Source organism: Anastrepha obliqua, chromosome 1, assembly GCF_027943255.1.
Source record: "Anastrepha obliqua isolate idAnaObli1 chromosome 1, idAnaObli1_1.0, whole genome shotgun sequence".
Taxonomy (NCBI): domain Eukaryota; kingdom Metazoa; phylum Arthropoda; class Insecta; order Diptera; family Tephritidae; genus Anastrepha; species Anastrepha obliqua.
This window is the reverse complement of record NC_072892.1, coordinates 27,306,041-27,325,650: the sequence shown is the minus strand read 5'-3', so window position 1 is coordinate 27,325,650 and position 19,610 is coordinate 27,306,041. Positions and strand designations below refer to the sequence as shown.

Here is a 19,610-nt window from a genome sequence, read left to right as displayed (position 1 = left end):
GGAAATTTTCGGAACGTTTATTTCTTTTGCAGAAAATAATTAATCGGAATAAAAATTTTAAAACCTTTTAAAATTAGGAAATTTTTTCTAAAAGTACGAACTTTTTAAATACACTTGATAAAATTTAATTACTATGTGAAAGTGAAAAAAATTAATTATTGCTCCTCTGTGCGAAAAGCTGGCATTACCTTTGTTGGAGGTGAAGTAAAGTACATACAAGTCGGCGGTTTTTTTATTTTCTTCTTTTGTAGTAAACAATTTTAAATTTTGTTTTTACCCATTCAATCCCAATGTTGCCTGAGATAAATTTCGCGTGTTTATATGCTTGCAAGCAGCGTTGTTTCGGTTTCTGTTTTGTCAACCATAATTCTTGTATTCTCTAGCATGCGACCTGCAAGAAGAACAACCGAAATCTTTTATATTTTACATTTACTCACGGTGACGAGGATACAGCAGGTGTCAGATTTTTCACAGGCTCTCAGCTAATTTTCAAACGTTACAGAAGATGTGACAACAGTTTGTTTACAATAGAGGTCGGCAAACTTTGATTCTGTGGGTCATGTACGAAAGAATCTACGCAGCCACAGCCCATATTACTGTGTTGCTGTCTGAACAACGACTGATTGTGTTCAACTAACCTCACTTTGTATTTTATTTTCGTTTCATTTGCGCCTTTCTGTCAAATCCCCAATGACGTAGTAGCCAAGGTTATTCTCATAATTTGGTTTCTTATATTCAAACCTTGTAAACATTCCTCAAACATGTACGGGGAATACTGCTGAAGTGACACTCCTTGGCCGGATATAAATCCGGGTCGTACCGGTTACGTAGATCCGACTGTCGTAATCTATCATCATTTCACTTACTTACAGTTACCACTGTGTACTGAAGCTGAAGGTGGCATCTTCCGATAAACGTTTCATGAGTTGGAATAATACAAAACAAATCGAACGAAGAGAAATTACTTATATGTAAATATTCAGTGAATAGTTTGCCAATATTTTGAAGATTTATGACTTTTAAATTAAACAAACCAATGAAAACGAAGTGCCGTCTGTTAAATTGTAAAAAGTAATTTTCCTAACTTTTGTTCGTATATTCTTAAGCGAATACGTCACAGTAAATTCAGAAAACGCAAACTTTTATTCTATTACTCTTGAATACAAGGCTAACTGAAGATACAAAATCCAAAATTTAAATTTTGCAATCAAGGATTTCAGATAAAATATATAATAGCCGCTTTCGATTCGCTACTTCCCTGCCTACTTTGCTTGGACTCTGCCCACTTGACAAAAAATTTGCATCTGAAAGCAGCCTTTCAGCTTTTTATCGATTGCCGAAAGTAAACTAAAATATTAAGGGGGTCTTCTGGTCTCGAGGCCCTGAAATGAAGGGTTTTTTTGGGGATTGATTGTGACAAATCCTGTGAATATTTAAAAAAAATTTTTTTTTATTTTAAAGGTACATGTCTTGGCTTTTAAAAAATGGTTTTGACTTTGAAAAAAATTAACACCCGCGACCTTGAAATGGCGCTGAAGACGTCCACCTCCAAACGAAACAGGTCTCCATTTTGGTCACGGTTTTTCCACCTGGGTAATCAGAAAGCAAAAATTAGATATGCGTTGTCTTCAGAGTTGCCCTGGTTAAGTTTTCCCGTGACAGATTTTTTTTTTTAAATTTTTTTCAAAAGTTATGCAAGAATTTGCAAAAAAAATTTTTTTTTGCTCATTTTTTGAACTTTAAAAGGTTATAAAAATGGAATGAAAAAAAATTTCAAAAATCGTACACGGGGAAACTTAGCGGTAAGTTTTCCGAACCTTTTAAGACCAAAACCATTGAAATCGGAGTATAACTACTATGAAAAGTGTGACCAAAATGCTTAAAAAACACGATTTTCGGAGAAACGCGTTTAAAGATAAAGTTTATGATAAAACGGCCGGAGGAGGGTACACTTCGGTGCCCAGAAAAATGTGAAAAAATGCGATTTTCAAAAAATCCTTTCTGTGGCGTATTCTCGCATACACATACAACAAAATTATGCAAAAAAAAAATCGATTTTTTTTCGCTGGAGACCAGAAGACCCCCTTAAGCTTGTGTAGTCTTTAGGAAAATAAAAAAGTTGGTTTGACAAACTACTTGACTAGTGCATGTAGGCTTTAAGTATTATTTCGCTTCAGACTAAAGTAAAAATTAGTTGGAAAGGCATCGATTTCGATGATATCGATAATTATTTTGTATTCTTATTGTAATCCGTCTTAGATTATAACATAAATTAGGATATAAAAGCGAATTCAGTTTCGAAATATAAATATTACTTTTGAAATGGCTGCTCCTAAATCTAACTTCTCGGAAGATGAATTCGGCAGGCGTTTGGACCGATGCTTAACGGACGTTGTTGTTAAAGGATGTAAGATTTAGCGCTTATGTAATATATTTATATTATCTTGCTCACTGTCAGATTTATAGTTGTTAAGAAATTTGTTCCGCATGTTTGCTCAAAATTTCAATTATCGAGTTTGTTGCCAAATATGGAGTTAAGCAAATTTACCGGCTAATAGCAACAATGTTTCTCCAAATCAAAATCAATGCGTGAATATGCACAGCATTGGCAAATTGTAGCGTTTCGTAGATGGGTAATACGTTTTCATTTTCTGAATTTTTCGGGTATGCTGGCAAGAAAGTTACCAATATCATAGCGAACTTAATGCGGCAGACTGTAAAACGCAGCATCTTCAAGTGTTGTCTTCCATTGCTCACCATTTTCTAACAATTGCAATTGTTTGCGTGCATTTCGATAAGTTTCACACAATCAACCATTCACCGTGCGCAAATGTAAATGCCATAGCTCCCCGAGCATTAACTAGCAGCATTCGTAGAATTAAGGCAAAAATAATGGGAGTACAATTCCGACTGCAAGTATCTAAAGTTACTGTCGTGGAACACTCTATAAGTAGCTTGCAATTGGAAGTGGAAGACAACGAATGAAGCTAGAGTTCTGCCAAAATGTCGCACTAAGGACTGTTCAGAAATATTCCAGAACCTTACCCTTGGATTTTACCATATTAATCACTCCATCAGCGACCTACTGGTGGCTAACTTACTTCTCAGAGACGTATGAGCCTTTATATTTTCGAACAGACTGATGTGACCCTTAAATACTTCCGTCATCCCTTCTTCAAAAACTCACACGTGCTATGACTGGCCCAGGCGAAGACCAATAAGGGCTCATTGCAGACGTAGATATTCAACGATGCCTGGTGCCTGCTTGATGAAACCCATACACCACTGGTTCAATTAAGCTCGTGATATTGTAGTTGATCAAACTTCTTCCTACCCAGAATCGCTCCCATATACTCAACATTTCTGAATGAGCGTCGCATTAACTGTTTTTTGACCTAACGTTAGATTATATTCTTCCACTAGGATGTGAAAACTGATGTTCTAATATCCTTAGGCGAGGTTTTGATAAACCGGTACAACAACACATGCATACTAATTTCAAAAATCGCTATATTTCAAATATTCTCTATACATATCAGTTGCATTATTTATACTTACATATAAAGTTTACAAACAGCTTTTACAACTATAACCGTATTTTCTTTTTAGCAAGTGGTCTTGTTCTTGGATTGACTTTATCTGTTCTGATGTTTAGAAGAAGAGCGTGGCCTTCAATAATGGGAGCTGGTTTTGGCATTGGCGTAGCTTATAAATCATGCGAGAAAGATTTAAGCCTTTAGTTTAATACATAAGAAAATCGCCTGAAAATTAATAAAACAAATCTGATTTTTTATGTCGGAAAATCGAGACATTAATGACATTTATTTGCATATTAGTAGGATGGTTTTGAAAAAAGACCCAAAAACCGCTGAATCAATTTTGACGAATAATTTAACATAGTTGATTCCTGTAAAGATTGGTGCCGATCGAACTGCAAATAAAATAGTCGACACCTATGATTGAATGATATAAAAATTACGATAAATTATGTTCGAAAAAAAGAAAACAGTTGATAGCTGTTACGCCATCCGTACTTTACATTTTTACTTTTGCTTGTGTTCTTTTGAAGATTGAACAAAAATTGTAAAAAAAAAAATCAATTAACCTCTTTAAATTGATAACATATATTCAATAAATGTAATACAGTGTTTTTAATTAATTTACGTAATGTATTTCATTCCGCAAGTGATGAATTTCCACATTCATACAAATTAACAAGCCATTTGAAAAATCACTTTAAATTCATCGCATCAATAAAGCTTGTTAAATACTCGTACTTGTATTTAAGTGTTTTTATTTTTATTTCAATTAATGTCAAGGTACCGTTTTCGCTTCCTCAATTGTACTGCGCGAAGTACGATACTTTGGTCAGGTTCTCGGCAGGATGCATCTGCCATGAACTACTCCTAATTCAGGAAGAAAGATGCATGTGAGGAATTTTAACGGGTAAATCACCTGTTGTTGTTGTTGTAGCAGTACCTTTGCCCTGTCAGTGTAGTGTAATCACCGGTCGTGTAGGTAAATCACCTCACCGAGGGTGGTTAATCAAAACCCACTCCAAGAATGACGAGTCTTGGATGAATTGCATTTGCGAAGAACCCGTATAAGGGAAATAATTAAGTTTAATTGAAATGAAACACATGCATTCAATAAATTTAATTGATTCAATTGATTTATAAATTATATTTTAAAATATTTATTAATTTGGATGGGACATTTTTTTTTCAAAACATAACATAACTGCGGCCTCAGGAAATATTTTTCACATTTTCGAGAAAAAAACCGACAATTAATTGTTAAAAAAATCGAAATTTTTGAAAAAATATCCTTCGATCAGGCACGAGTTTTTTATGTTTTTCAAAAGTAGTATAAATTTTATTGAAATCTACAAGCAGTTTTTAAGTTACAATGATCACCAGTTCAAAAAACATATTTTGAGAAAAACGCATTTAAAGTTTTGCCATCGATTTATGTACAGTTATTCTAATTATTTAATTACTTACACTGTTTCATCTACTCCTGGGCCATATAATAGTTCTTCAGCCATCATAGCAGTTTTCAAACTATCGATTTGCTATTGCCGAACGCTCCGGAGAGCCCGAGGGCCCTTAGTTTATTGTTGAATAACTCGAAAAGTATTTGTCGGATTCACTTGAAATTTTCACACAATATTTTTAAGATTTTATACTTTAAGAAAGTTTAGGAAAAAATTCCAATTTTTTGAAAATTCTGACTACCCCTAACCTCTTAAGTCCACAGAAGCGTGACATAAAAATAACTCCTAGATGTTTCGTCTTTTTATTTCCAGATTATTGTAAAACACAAAAAAAAAAGCATTTGTTGGCGTTTTTAATGGGAATTACGCAACTCAATTGAAGAGGCATAAATTGCTGCATGGATTTTGTTTTTTGTACATTTCACAAGCCGTAACACACCAGATCATGATACTTATGTATGTACTTTGCTGCCTTTTGCTCCTTTCAACAGTGAGCGTCGAGGAGGCAAAAGCATATGAGGATGTTCGACGATTGGAATCTCGGTCGTTGTAATCTATTGTGGATTACAGTATTGACGACTGAGAATAAAAGTGATCGATAACCGACTACTGCTGCTAATTGGTGACACCATCAAATTGGGAGAGGAGCTCGCCCAAACACCGAACAAAAGATGTAAGCGCCAATTACAGTGTACTCTCTCCTATAGGACACCTGCGATAAGAGAACACTCTATTCAGTACATACCACAAATCCTTAAGCATTCTTTTTAAATTTTTTCGCTTGAGCGGACTACCTTCCCAAAACATATTATTAACTTTTTTTACACATTTCTCATAAGCGGAAACCTCCGATAAGCGGAAAATTTAGGTGTCCCTTAGGTGTCCGCTTACGAGAGAGTTCACTATAATTAGCGTTTACAGCTGTTGTTGGGTATTTGGTCGAGCTTATCTTCCAATTTGAAGTTACTCCTCTCAAATGGATGGACCCAAAGCTTTGTGGCGGTCTCGAATGGTTTATTGAAGTTTTTTTTATGACGGAAATACAATCGGAGGTTCGCTATTGCCTGCTGAGGGACGATCGCCATTAGAAAAAAACTTTTTTACCATCTGGATTTTTTCGCCTTCACATTTTTCCGTACTTTTTTTGTAATTAAATACAGTCGACGTCCAATACTGCGAATTATATACTGTTAGCCCTTTTTGCAAAATTTAAAAATTCATATAAGCACAAAGAAGTACTTTTAAAATGTAAAATATCAGATATTTTTTATTTTCTAAAAAAAAAAACAAGATAAACTTTTACATATTTGTCTATTTGTATACACTTGTATGTATGTACTTCCTATTCTTTTTGCCCCTTCTGCATTCGCACAAGCAAGAAATCTATTTCCTTCTTCGACTCCTTTCGGCCTGGTGCACTTACTTCTCGCTTACGAATGGACATATACTCGTATATGTATTTCTTGTCTTATAGCATTTTCCAGTAGAGGCCGGATTCACTTGCATTAAACACTCCTTCATGTAAGAGTTCATATATCTTTATGACACTTGCTGGCTTTTTAATGAGTGGTCGAGAATAGTTTTTTACCAGATTCCTTCAGCAGTAGATATGTATTGTGGTAATACTTTTTACGCAACTCATACGTTTTACAGATCAGTGGCATAACACCTACCGGAATATGAAATCTACATTGTACAGTAACGGTTTGCCTAACTTCTAGTGCTCGTCAACTTCGTGCGAAATGTGCGTAAGGGCTTTCCTTTATCGATATCCGCGAGTTTTGTTTTCTTTTCCACTTTAAATTGACATTTCAATTCATAGATGAGCTCGCTAGAGCAACAACATTTAAATATATTTTGATTTCCAACAACAAATATATATTAAGTTTCCAACCGCTGCCGTCTTTCATATTAAGATCGTGTACTCGTAGAAGGTGAAATGGCAGAATACAGATCAATTATTTTTATTCCGCCCAAATTAGCATTTTCAATTTCTTTCTTTGCCGAAGCAACAGCCCCGAATAATGTTCCAAAAACATTCCCATGTGCAATATTTTTCGCGTAATTTTTGAAATTTTGTATTAATTTTTCACCGAATTCTTTTATTTTCGATTTATTTTCCTTTTATAATACACTAGGAGTTGACATATAGACTTATGAATAAATTTTTAGTACCACCTAGTTACATTTTTTCTCTAGTTCAAAATTGTATCGTCAAATTCTTCGTCCTTTCCTACAGTCTGAACAGCAACTTTACGTAAAACTTTGTTTACTACCTCATTTAAGGAATCTCTCGCTCCAATTTCCAAAATTTGACATACAGAATTGTATGTGGTATCGTTATCACGGAGATGCAAAATTGATATTAAAGCTATTTCAGAATTAGACTTTACATAACCATTTTTTTCTTTGGTGCCATTAACTAGCATTGGTACAAACAGTTTGATAATATCTGGCGTCATCTTATCCACAGGTAGTTCTGTAGCTAAGTAATTGCAACTTTTGGCAACGAGCTGTTTTATTTCGTTGCTTTTGTGGTTCATAGCTCGAGTGAAGCTTGAAACTATTGTTGGAGAATACGGTAAATTATTGGACAAATAAAACTGTAACAAACAAGTTATTGAGCGAACACCTTTGCTGGAAATATTGATCTTCTCTGATGAAATACTATTAGTAATGGTCTCTTTTACTTTCTCTTCAAATTTCGCTGTTATAATCATGGCAGGACTCTCTTTTAATGCGACAAAAAGAACGGTGATTCGCCCATGCGCTATCGGCCCATCATCGTTGCTTACAACGAGTATATGATTCTCTAATATATCCTCCACTTCCTGGACTGTTAAATATTTTAAAAGTGATCCTAAACAGCCCCCTGCAACAGACCGAGTGATGTCTTCTGAATGACCTATCATATTTAGTAAAGTAGTGCTTATTTGTTTCTTAAGAGAATCAGACATTTTTCCCCCCGCTAAGCTAATAATCAGACGCATGGCTGCCAACATAGTTTCTCGTATGGCTGAATCTTCACTTGATTTTATTCCACTTTGAATTTCATTGAAAATAGGATCTGGGCGCGAATGAATCATTACCAATTCAGATATGGCTTGACCGGCCTTCATGCGTACAGCTCTATTTGGATCATGTAAAGCTTTAAGAAATGTTGTTTGCAACTGGGGCAAAAATTGTTTCAACATGACTCCGACCTTTCGCAGTAAGATCGCTAGCGATTCTAGAACAGCCGCTTTAACCCCTGCATTAAAACGATCGCCCAGAATACGAATTAGTGGTCCAGTGATTTGGACAACAGATGGCTGTAGGGACTGAGCACTGGTTAATGCAATAATTTCGCCTAGTCCCTGGGCGGCATTTTCCTTAACGTCTGGCATGCCATTCAAAATTGCCTCTCGAAAGACGGGAAGAAGAGGAGTAATTCCTTTTGGCAGGCAAAAACCTGGCAGCTCTGAGCCCTTCAAATCACTTGCAGCAAACCGAACTGCTTGTCTAACGTCAGATACGTAAGCGATTTGTTGGCTTGAATCTAAGCCTTTCACAACTGCATTTAACGCATCCCAAGACCTTTGAAGAATATCACGATTGGAATCAGCCATTAGGCGCAATAAACAACGTAGCAATTGCGGCACATACTGAGAATAATCGCCCGGAGAATGTGTGCAGAATGCAGCAAGTAAACTTGAAGCAGACTTTCGTGTATTTACGTTATTGGACTTTGCGGATGCCATTAGAGTATCCACAATTGTGCGAATACCACTTTCGTCTGTTACCGAGAGTATAACTGCTTGGCAGTAGTCTAATTCTTGTTGCTCATTTATAGTTCCTTGAGAATCCGAAAGCGTTTGAAGTAGAGCATCTAAAATTTTAGATAAATATTTTGTCAGTGCATCCCCTGCAACCGACACTAAAATGGAGAGGGCTTTTGTATTAACTGGAGGAGTTGTTAATTGCGGAACAAGGAATGGCAACACCACTCGGGACTTAATTGTCATGACTTGCCGAAGACCGTCTAAAGTATGTTCTGCAACATTTGGATCAGTATCGTTTAATCCCTCTAACATTGATGGCAAAATTTCATCTAATGCTCGTGTGCCAACGGTAGAATGCAAGGATTCGAAAGTTTTCGCGGCAGCTTCTCTAACCTCAGGTAATGGATCCGACAAAGCTTTTCTTACAGTAGGAACTAAACTGTCAACAAATGATAATACCATTTCCTTAGAAGTTGAAGCCATTATTTCTGATAGGCCAATACAAACTCCCTGGCGCTGATCTGCTTGCTCCGAGTTAAGACCTTTCTCTAATATCGGTATTATCTCGGGAAGCACTCGCTCTCCCAATTTTCTAACGAGGTCACCTAGCGTGCGTGCAGCAACTTGTCGTTTATCATAGCTGGTGCTAGCCAAGCAACCCAGTAGTAAGCCAAACAAAGTAGGTAAAATTTCTCTTAGTGTGCGAGGTGTGTTGGTTACAACTACTTTCCAAACATGTAGAGCGGCTTGCCGTACCATTAATGATACGTCGCTGCGTCCCATATAAAGACCAGAGAGAACTCTATTCCGCCTTTCTTCGCCCAAGAATCGTATAATGGCCGTGTGTGACTGTTCGGTGCCAAAGTTGTCATCCTCACTAGCCGTTTCGGTAGTCATCTTTCCAGATACACCTGATATTCTATATAATAAGTCTCCTAACAACTGAACGGAGCTAAATCGAATTCTCCAGTTATCATCGAACAAGCCTTTTTCTAATTCAGGAAGAAGAAGCATCACTGCTGATTCGGCATACAAATTTACTATACGTTGTCCAGCTTTCAATGCCGTGTCACGAACATACTCATTTTCATCGGCCAATGCTTTTAATATCGGATTAATTATTTGACCAATATAAGGAGTAAATTCTTGGGCAAAGGGCCCAGGCATGTATATGAACATCATTATATAGCCATCTTTGACATGTGGTGCAATATCGGTTCTTTCGGAAGTTGCGATAATATCTGGCATTAGCTGATGCAACTTATCCACACCTAGACCACCCACGACTTCGGCGAGGCCTTGAGCTGCACCACTGCGATCGACGCTGCTGGTTTCCGATGTCAAGGTTTGCATCAACCATGGTAGTAAATCTTCAAATGAAGATTCGCCAATTCCACGAACCATTGCTCCCAAGGCCCGAGCAGAAATCGCTCTTACTTCAGGTACTGGATCAAGCAACGACATTTTAAGACCAGGAATTATATTCGGCAAATATGGAACTAAATCCTTTTGATCAGTTAGGGAGTACATATTTCCAATAATTTGAGCTGCCATTTTTCGTGTCTCTGTAGATCTGTCCATGAATGCTCTCTCTACAACAGGCATTATGAGAGCCAGAGATGGAGCATCGATAAAATGTACAAATTTTGTTTGTAGTAAACTGTGCAGACAAACCGATGTATTTTTTGATGGATCTTCTAAAGCCTTTAACAAAATCGGGACTATGGCTTGGATTTCTGGATTTTTAATTACAGATCCTATAACTTTCAGCGCGTCAGCACCAGCTTCTTGAACTTTTGTATGGGAGTCACCAAGCACTTCTATTAGCTTTGGAACAATGTTGGGTAAACATGACGACAGCTGCTTCGGTGCACAGAACGCCATTGCTCCAAGAAGTTCAACTGAAGCTGTCTTTGTCCGCCAAGAATCCTCGTCTAAAGCATTAAGTAGAGATGGCAGTATAAGTTTAACACCATGCGCTGACAGTTTTCCCATAACGACTTTGGCTGTGTCATCAGCTGCTTGTCTAACATATTGCGAAGAGTCTCCGAAGCATTGCAATAGGTGGGGTAGCACATGTACAATATAGGGCTCAAATAAACGTCCAAGCGTTGTGCAAAGTACTTCAAATGCAAAAAGGGCGCCTTCCCGAGACTTGTAATTTTTCTTCTCTTGTATAAATGTTGTCAATTTAGACATTATGTCAAATTGTTTCAGTGACAAAATTCCCAAGCCCTTTACAATACCAGCAATTCCGTAAGCTGCTCCCCTCCTCTCTCCATACTTATCAGACTTAACCAGTAATTGTAACAATTTTTTTATAATTTCAGGTGCCTTATCCCGCACTGAAGGAATCAAATGCGGTAAACAATTTGCGACTGCTTCTTGTACTTGCTGAGAAGGTGTTGATAGCGCAGCAATTAGTCTTCGGACTATAGGTTCAATTCGAACGTCATCAGCTTCTAAATGTCGAGCTAATGATCCCATTATGATCACTACAGCTTGTCTGACATTGTCGTAGCTTTGCGATTTAGGTGCTTTATCCAGAAAGTCTTCAAATACAGGTAACAAATAAACTATCGTTTCTTTGCCATGAAAATCCACTATACAAAGTGCAGCGGCAAGCATTTCTTTATGAACGGTTTCGTTGCGATCGCCAAAACCATGTGAAACCATGAACTGCATAATATGATTCACATCTTCCACTTCGAAAAATTTAGAAACTTTTGAAATGGATATCGCAATACCTCTTCGGGGTTCCCATTGATCGACTGCGGGAGAAATTTCACGATCAAATTGATCCAATTTAGGGGGAATCATGGTTAATTTTTCCTTGTATATGTCAAGTAAAACTTTCACTACATGCTTAACCCTCTGATGATCGTTGGCAAGCAACGGTAGCAAAGAAGCGGACGTGGCCTTTTGTATGCATAACTCCTTATGTATAACATCTAAAATGAGCTCATCCAAATTAGGTGGTGAAAATTCAGCCGACTCCCATAAATCTGCAGCTAAAGTACGAATTTCAGGCGATATGTCATGCTTCGCAATCCATAAGCGTAGTTTCAATCGCAAAATTAAGTCTTTATTCATATTGCTTTCAAGCAAAATAGACTTTTCCATAACTTGAAGCGCTTTTAATGAAACTTCCCTCACGATTTCTTCGCCGTTTTGTAGTGACAGTAAAAATAGCTCTGTCTCATCTTCAGTAGCTTGTGCACAATACTCTTCGCCAGAACTTAAATTTGCCACTTCCAAAAGAGCAACTGCCGCTTGCGTTTGAGCTCTGCCTTGGTATGTTTTTACAAAATGTAGCAATAATTCTAACATTTTTAACCGAGGCATGTATTTAGGATGATTGTAATCTGTCACATCTCCAAATATTGTATTACCTCTAATTTGAGCATGATGTTCAATTATTTGGATACCGGCCAATAGGAATTCCTCATTGCATGCTACGGAACTTATAATGAGTGCACGTCTTAGGAATTCAAATGTATACGAAAATGAAGGTGCGTCAAAATAGGTTATCGAAGAACTGTCGTCTTCGTGGCTTACTATGCGGCTGTGAAGGTCCAGTAAAGTACTTACGGTGTTCTCATTCATATCTTTTACAGCCCATTCTTTTGGGAGAACGCAATCTGGGTTTTCTAACCGTATAGTTGCCACCGCCAAATTTTCTCCCAGCTCAAAATTGTCTTCGAAACATACTTCGCGTAATTTAAAATACAGCTTTGTCAATGTTTCCGCTGCAAGTGGGCATTTTAGTAATTTTAAAATTTGATTCAGTAATTCATGATAATGTAAAGAGACTGCCTTAGGATTCCCGGAATATACCGCCTCTAACATAGTTGTTGCATTTATTAATTTTTTACTCAGAAGTGCAAGGCGTTCTCTTATATAGTTTTCTTTTTCAGCTTGAAGTTTTATAGCTTCTTGTTGTTTTTGGGTAATTTCTGGGAAATTTGCTTTGCCTTTGTATCGCTTCTTATCACTTTCAGTACCGAATTGTATTTTTTCTGTTTGACCTTTGTTATGGTGCCCTTTATTATCTCGTATATTCCCGGTTGTTACGTTTATATCATCATTACCTTGACCAAGTTTTTTATCCAATGTACTTAGGTATATAGCATACTCCTCTTCGGAAACAACATCTATTTCAATACTTTTAAAATCAGCTACAATTTTCTGTATAAAAGTTGGTAATATAACTCCTGGGCTCAGCCGAGCAATAGTAGAAATCGCATTTTCATACGGCCTTTTCTGTTCAAAATTATCCATTAAAATTTCGATGATTTGCTTTGTGTTTATCGAAATGAATGTTTCTGGATCAAAATTGAACTTCGATTTTAAAATGCTTTCCCACAAAAACGGTTCATTGCACACCGCAGCTGGGTGGTGGCATATAAGTAGTGATTGTAAAGCTAGTTTTTTAGCATCGCTGATTTCAATTTGTTCAAAGTTACAAACACAATTCACTATTTCTACCAAAGGATTCACCGAGGCTGTATTTTCTTCATTGATGCCATCATTTTCATTGTTGAACTTTATATTATCCATCTGATTTTCGAATTCAACCAGTATTGTATTAATATACGCGACGCCGTTTACTGATTGGATTATCTTTGGAAGTAAAGCCAAAGTGTATGATCTCAGTTTTTTGGAATTCGATATTAAATTGCAAACGATAGCTTTGAATATAACGTGTATTGGCCCTTTCAGCTTATCAGCATATTGCGTTAACAAATTTTCGGCCATCAATGAAACGTAGCATAGTGTTTCAGCCGGTGCAGCGACCATAAAGCGTTCAGAAAAAAATATCTGTTTATTCATGTCGAATATGACGCTCCAAAAGTTGCTTAAGATGATATTGTTCAAAGATCTTTCTGTTTGTAAAATAACACAGGCAGCGCAAAGTGCCTCACACACAAGAGGGATTTGTGTGGGATTTTGCAAACCTTTTTCAACTAATGTAATAAGAAATGGTGTGAAATTGATTTCCTCGTGTAATTTTGCATTTTGAAGAGCAGCTAACAGCCACTGAAGATACGCCACACGAACAGGTTGAGTTGTTGTTTTAAGGTCTAATCCTCTGTTAAAGATATCGATGATTGTTTTTGGTAGTTCTCCAACAAATTTCACTGACCACAAACTAAACATGTCCAAAGTATGGCATATAACCCGCTCTTGGATTTCAGACGCCAATGCTTTCGAAAACAAGTCCACAACGAGGTGTAATAACGTTGAAGTTTTACTACTGGAAATTGAGTTGAAACTTAAGTATCCTGCGCCCTGAAAATAAATGAGAATATGTATTAGGAAATCTTGAAATGCATTATAAACAATTTCTGAAATTGAGCACACAGAGTTGGGCCATACAGAATTATAAAGGGTGGCCAGAAAGTAATGATAGTTATTCAAATTGTTATGTTTCAGCAGTCATCATCGAAAACCCAGTTTAGTTGTAAATACGGATGCCACGCCAGCAAAAAATGCTAATGAACTATGGCAAGGAGTACAGGAAGCATGGAACTCTATTCCTTTGGAGTTAATAGATTTACCTCGCAGGTGTGAAACAGTTTAATACTAATCAAGTAATTAATTACTTATAAATAAATTATTTGAAATAACTAAATAATTTCTGTTTTTCTTGCCAGTTCAAAATGTGATAAATTCCAGTTTTTCGAACTCTTTATAATATTTTTATTTTATTTTAATTTTATTACTTTTTTTATATGATTTGAAATAAAAGAATAGATTTGTGCAAAAATAACTGTTTTACTAAGTCATCCAGAAAAATAATCATCATTATATGTTGTTGTGTTATTTAATAAACAACAATGAGGTGTGCTGCCGATTGCCTTGGTATTTCAATTGCACACTCTACTATTATGGATAAATTTCCTTCGTATGAGTCATATAAAAATTCTTTTAAAACATTTAAAATAAATTGGCTTGAAAGGAAAACTAAAAACATCACAATGGGTCACAAAGAGAGCTCTGTAGAGGGGGAGAGCCATATAATACGAGTTTTAAAAAGATATATCAGGAAAATCACAGTTTATGCAAAAGAGTTCAAAATGCGATTAATTATTTCCAGAAGAATCAATATTTTGAAAATGTAAACGTTTCATTGAGTCGACTGGTTCGGTACATAATGTGCCAACACCAACGCGTGCTCGACTGAGTCGTTCAACTCAAAATCACATAGCGAGATCTGGAGACGTTATTGGGTAATATTTATCGAAAATTCGGCTGGAAATATTGTCGAGAGGTGTCAGCAACTGAATTTTTGCCTATTATTGATGATATGGATATTAATGACATGTGGTTTCAACAGCACGGTGCCACGTCACTCAGTCACCGAAACCATAAATTTATTGCAAACCAAATTTCCCAATAGCGCAATTTCAGGAAATTCAGCTGTTAAGTCGGCGCCCCGGTTTTGTCGCTGGACTATTTTTTGTGGGGCTATGTTAGAGATGGAGTCTACACAGCACCAGTCTATCATCAAAAGCGAGTTTCAGACTATTATTGAATGAATTAACAAGTAATTTATATTTTATATTTATATTTTCGTTGTAAGTTGTATGAATTACCCATTTAATAATTTAATTAAAAAAACATAACTCCCAACGTTCTTCTGTGACTATGTAGCGAATTATACGATTCAGGCGGTCCCAAAGCAATCTTCGTGCATGAAACACCAAATTACAGAAAATTATTTCTAATAGCGGCCGCCCGCTCGAAAGGCAATGGCTAACCTCCGAGTGTATTTCTGCCATGAAAAAGCTCCTCATAAAAAACTATTTGCTGTTCGGAACCGGATAAAACTGTAGGTGCTCCAATTGACGAGCAACGTCCAGACATACACAACAAATAGGAGGAGGAGCTCGGTCAAACTCCCAAAAAAGGAGTAAGCTCTAATTATATATATCTATATATGACGCAAGCCATTTAGAACTATTTCTGGACTTATTCAAGCTTATTCTTATAGAGTACCGGGCAGGAAATGCCGGTATGGTCATTCGTTGAGTAATTTTCATGATTTTTTTCATTAAATAAAGCACGGAAAACGTATCAAATATTAATTTTTATATTCCTTTTAATTTTGTTAATTTCTAATATTACGAGGGTTGCTATTTATTTTTCTCCTTTTGGACACTTCAGTGTTTTCAGGCGCCAATTGACGTTTCTATTAGAAAGTTTGGCATATTTTACGCATATTGGTGTGTGAGTGATATTAATGTTGTTTACAGTGGCTTTAAAAATTCATCTCGGAAAAAAAATTAATTAAACCGGAAACATTTTCGTACGATTATTTTTCGCAATTTTCGACGTAATATTAATAATTAATAAGACAATAATGCATTGATGAATTAAAATCATTATACGACGAGCAATGATTTCAGATTTCAGTCCGCCGCTCTCAATAGAAAAATTACGAATTTCATATCATATGATCATGGACCGGGATTTCAAACTACATTTCTTGCTTCATACTTTTATACTACAGCTGGTAATAAGTGCTCCCTTATTTCTAGCAGACTTGGAAGCTTCCCTCCAGCCCAGCAGACCAACATTAAAAGGTGAAGGTCCACATACGAAAATAAATGGCTCCCAAAAGAAAGTTCATATGCCAGGTAAGAAATAATAAAGTAGTCAAATAAATACAGTATTCACTAATGAAAATCCATGAGTACGGCTATAAGGAAAATTATACCAGGCCAAATCAGGTCGAGAACAAAGGATCCACAATAATCATTACATTTGCAAAAGTTGAAAACTTTGACAGGTGTTCTTTTTGTAAATTTAGAGAAACATATTTTGAAGCTTGTCTGTATTAGTAGCTAAATAGCTTAATAGTATTACCTGAATAAGATTCATTCTGTACTCAGCAACAGTTATTTTGCCATTTTCTCCATTAAGAATAGCAAATATCCCATTTAGCAGATATTCAATTGATTCGACAGTAGCGCACTTTTGGGATAACTCCTTCAAAGATTGCAGGGATTCATGCCTAGCCGTATCGTCTTTGCAATATAAATTTTGTAAAAGTACTTTTCCCAACGATTCAACATATTTACTTAGGTCTATGTTTAATTCGTGTAAAACCAGTCCCATGGTTTTTATGGCAACTTCTGGATTCCTTAATATGGATTTTTGCAATACCGGTAAAATGTTTTCTTCAAAATCGCTTTGAGTAAGTACTTGTAATAACGGCCGACAAGCGATTACAAAAGATTCAGGAAGCTTCGTCTTACTCGTTATAATTCCTTTTACAAAGTGGTCGAGTAATTCTGATTTGCACTTATTAATCCTATTTTCGATGTCGTAACTTTTATCGAAACGTAGGAGCAACATTAAAAATATGACTATATTACTTGCAGGTTCTTTCGCTATTGCAGTGGAGAAGCATAGCCCATAAATCTCCAGATTTTGCCATGAATCGAAAAATATTTTCTCCCCCATTTCTATGATGCGTGTATTAAATGAGAGATAAATATGTTGATACAATTGGCTCTGATAGTCCACTAATTTCGGATATTCTGTTCTAAAGATGTTTGAGTTGAAATCGGCGTGCCGTGTTATCAGGTCCGTCCAACCTAAGACAATCAATGAATATTTGGCCGATTTTTGTGGCTGTGTCCCAGAAAGGTCTTTGCTTAAAACTGCTTTTATTACTCCAATCAGGTGTTCCACAGCCACGTCATGGTGGCGTTTAATGATTTCCACAATGAGATTTCTAACAAGGAGTTGAGATGACGAGTCTTTATATTTTGTCAATGTCGTACCAATGACCTTACATATTCCCCTTACAATTGCAGCATTTATCCCTAAAAAATATATATGTAATTTAATTTACATGAATAGTTTGCTGTTTAATATACCAGGATTGTTAAGAACGGACGACACATTTCTGAACAAATCAGATCTCTCCTCCATAGGAACAGAAAGTACTCGATTTGGTAAATCACGTAACGCCTTAGATAGCTGAAAAGGAAACATTTTATTCGGTGTAATATGAAAAATATACAATTTAAAACAAACCTCGACATCCGCCATGTTAAACTCTGTTGAAATCTTGCCTCCTCTAAACCATAAAACAAGGTTAGGTTAAACTAAGAAGTGAAACCGAGTGAAAAATGAAACATTACAAAGAGGATGTAGTAACAATAGCGGATTTCACATCGAGCTCGTTAAACTTGTATTCATTAATTTCTTTCGTGTAATTTCTTTTTGTAAAATTGCTGATTTCAAATTTTGATTTCAGTTTATTTCATGAAAAAAATATTGTCAGATTAATACGAATATTTTTTTTTCTTGGAATTTGAGATGTGTTTGGCGGGATTTTACATCCACAAAAAGCCAGGGTGTTCAACGTTTGGTATTGAAAAATACCTATTTTCGGTATGTAAAACTAAGTGCTCTGGTGCATCAAAGTTTTGAGAGTGAAATTATTTAAAAGAAAAGGTTTTCAGCACTAAGAAATGAAATAAAAGACTTAAAGACTTCATTGTTTTTAAATATGGAAACGAGGTCCGTGTATGAATCAAAAAAGCTGTAATTTGTTCTGATGTGATTAAAGAGTGGACAGTTAAAGATTCTGTGAAAGTAAGAGTTAATTTCACCACACATACAAAGATCAGTGTTATTGGCCCCTATTTTGTGCAAATATAAATATTATACCACCTTATAAAAATTTCATAACATTTCCACGTCAAACTTGTAAACTGTTTGTATCCCTGAAAAAGCTAGCAATACATTTTTGACGACGGTATACAATGTACATATGTACTTTGAATTGCGTAAAAATAAATACCTTAATATTGAAAATAGACAACGTAACACTTAATTATTGTAAAAAGCGTTATCCTAAATCCTCATCAATAATACAGTGAAATATTCAACTCGGCGTGGAGAAAAAAAAAACTTTACTGACGACAGGACCACAGCAACAGAATAGTGCTAAACGATTCGTGACAAAACGTTAGGCAGATCATGAGCCAATTGTGTGGAAATAATACATATAACTAATTACTTATCGCTCATAGAAATGTATTAAAGATACATGTTTAGAGTATTAAAATGATTGTGAAATGTTGACGATAATAACTTCATAGCGGGGTTCTCGCATAAATCAACCTGCATTTATGCAATCCTCTGCTAAGAAGCTCATTCAAGAACAGTGAAATATTGTGGGGCTGCCTAAATCATTTGAGTTAATTTTGGAGCAATTAATAGAGATATTTTAAGTGAAATTCATTGCATAAAATCATGTTATATGAAAAAGAAAATTTATAAATTAAATATTACAATTTGCCAAATTGAAACATTGAATTATGTCATGTCATGAAATCACTGATTTTGTTGTGTCGCAGTGTTGTATTTTATCATTCTTGTGAACAAAGTATTTTCGGACTTAATATATTTGTTATGAGAGATTGCCTGTGCAGACATGAGATAAAAAGTTTCGGAATTATCAATCTAGTAGAAATGGGCTTGGCCAGAATTTTTAAGTTTTAATCGATGGTCGGTACCGAATTTAGAAGTATCCAATAGTTTCGATAGTTGGTACCGAAATGTTTGGATTTGAAACAAAGTCGTAAAATAGGGAATAAGTACAAGTTAGGAGACCCCACCAAAGCTGGAGCTAATGCTCCTTAAAATTATATAAAAAGTTTCGTAGGCTTTATGATACAAATAATCAATGCTACATTTTTTCTTTTAATTTTTCATTTAATTTTTATTGTTTTATTACCATTGTTGAAATCGAATAACAAAACTTGAACCCATTGTTATGCCATTAAAATCGGTATAACAGGCTTTACTTTTTTTAGAGAGGTTTTCAA

The 19,610-nt window shown here is 35.8% G+C and overlaps 2 protein-coding genes across 3 annotated transcripts; one reads left to right on the top strand and one right to left on the bottom strand.

Moving 5' to 3' along the window:
* Positions 1-2,232: 2,232 nt before the first annotated feature.
* Positions 2,233-3,815, top strand: LOC129235698 (MICOS complex subunit MIC10). Its single transcript, XM_054869689.1, has 2 exons — positions 2,233-2,407; positions 3,610-3,815. The coding sequence occupies exons 1-2, from the start codon at positions 2,323-2,325 to the stop codon at positions 3,738-3,740; spliced, it is 216 nt and encodes a 71-aa protein (XP_054725664.1). The 5' UTR covers positions 2,233-2,322; the 3' UTR covers positions 3,741-3,815.
* A 3,278-nt stretch (positions 3,816-7,093) lies between these two features.
* On the bottom strand, positions 7,094-18,035 carry LOC129235697 (eIF-2-alpha kinase activator GCN1). 2 transcript variants are annotated; one of them, XM_054869687.1, is made up of 4 exons: positions 17,809-18,035; positions 17,649-17,751; positions 16,630-17,594; positions 7,094-14,049 (listed from the first exon to the last, which is right to left on the bottom strand). In XM_054869687.1, the coding sequence occupies exons 1-4, from the start codon at positions 17,821-17,823 to the stop codon at positions 7,192-7,194; spliced, it is 7,941 nt and encodes a 2,646-aa protein (XP_054725662.1). In that variant the 5' UTR covers positions 17,824-18,035; the 3' UTR covers positions 7,094-7,191. The 2 variants fall into 2 exon arrangements, with proteins under 2 accessions (XP_054725662.1, XP_054725663.1); XM_054869688.1 differs by lacking the exon at positions 17,809-18,035 and having other exon boundaries at positions 17,649-17,766.
* Positions 18,036-19,610: the final 1,575 nt, after the last annotated feature.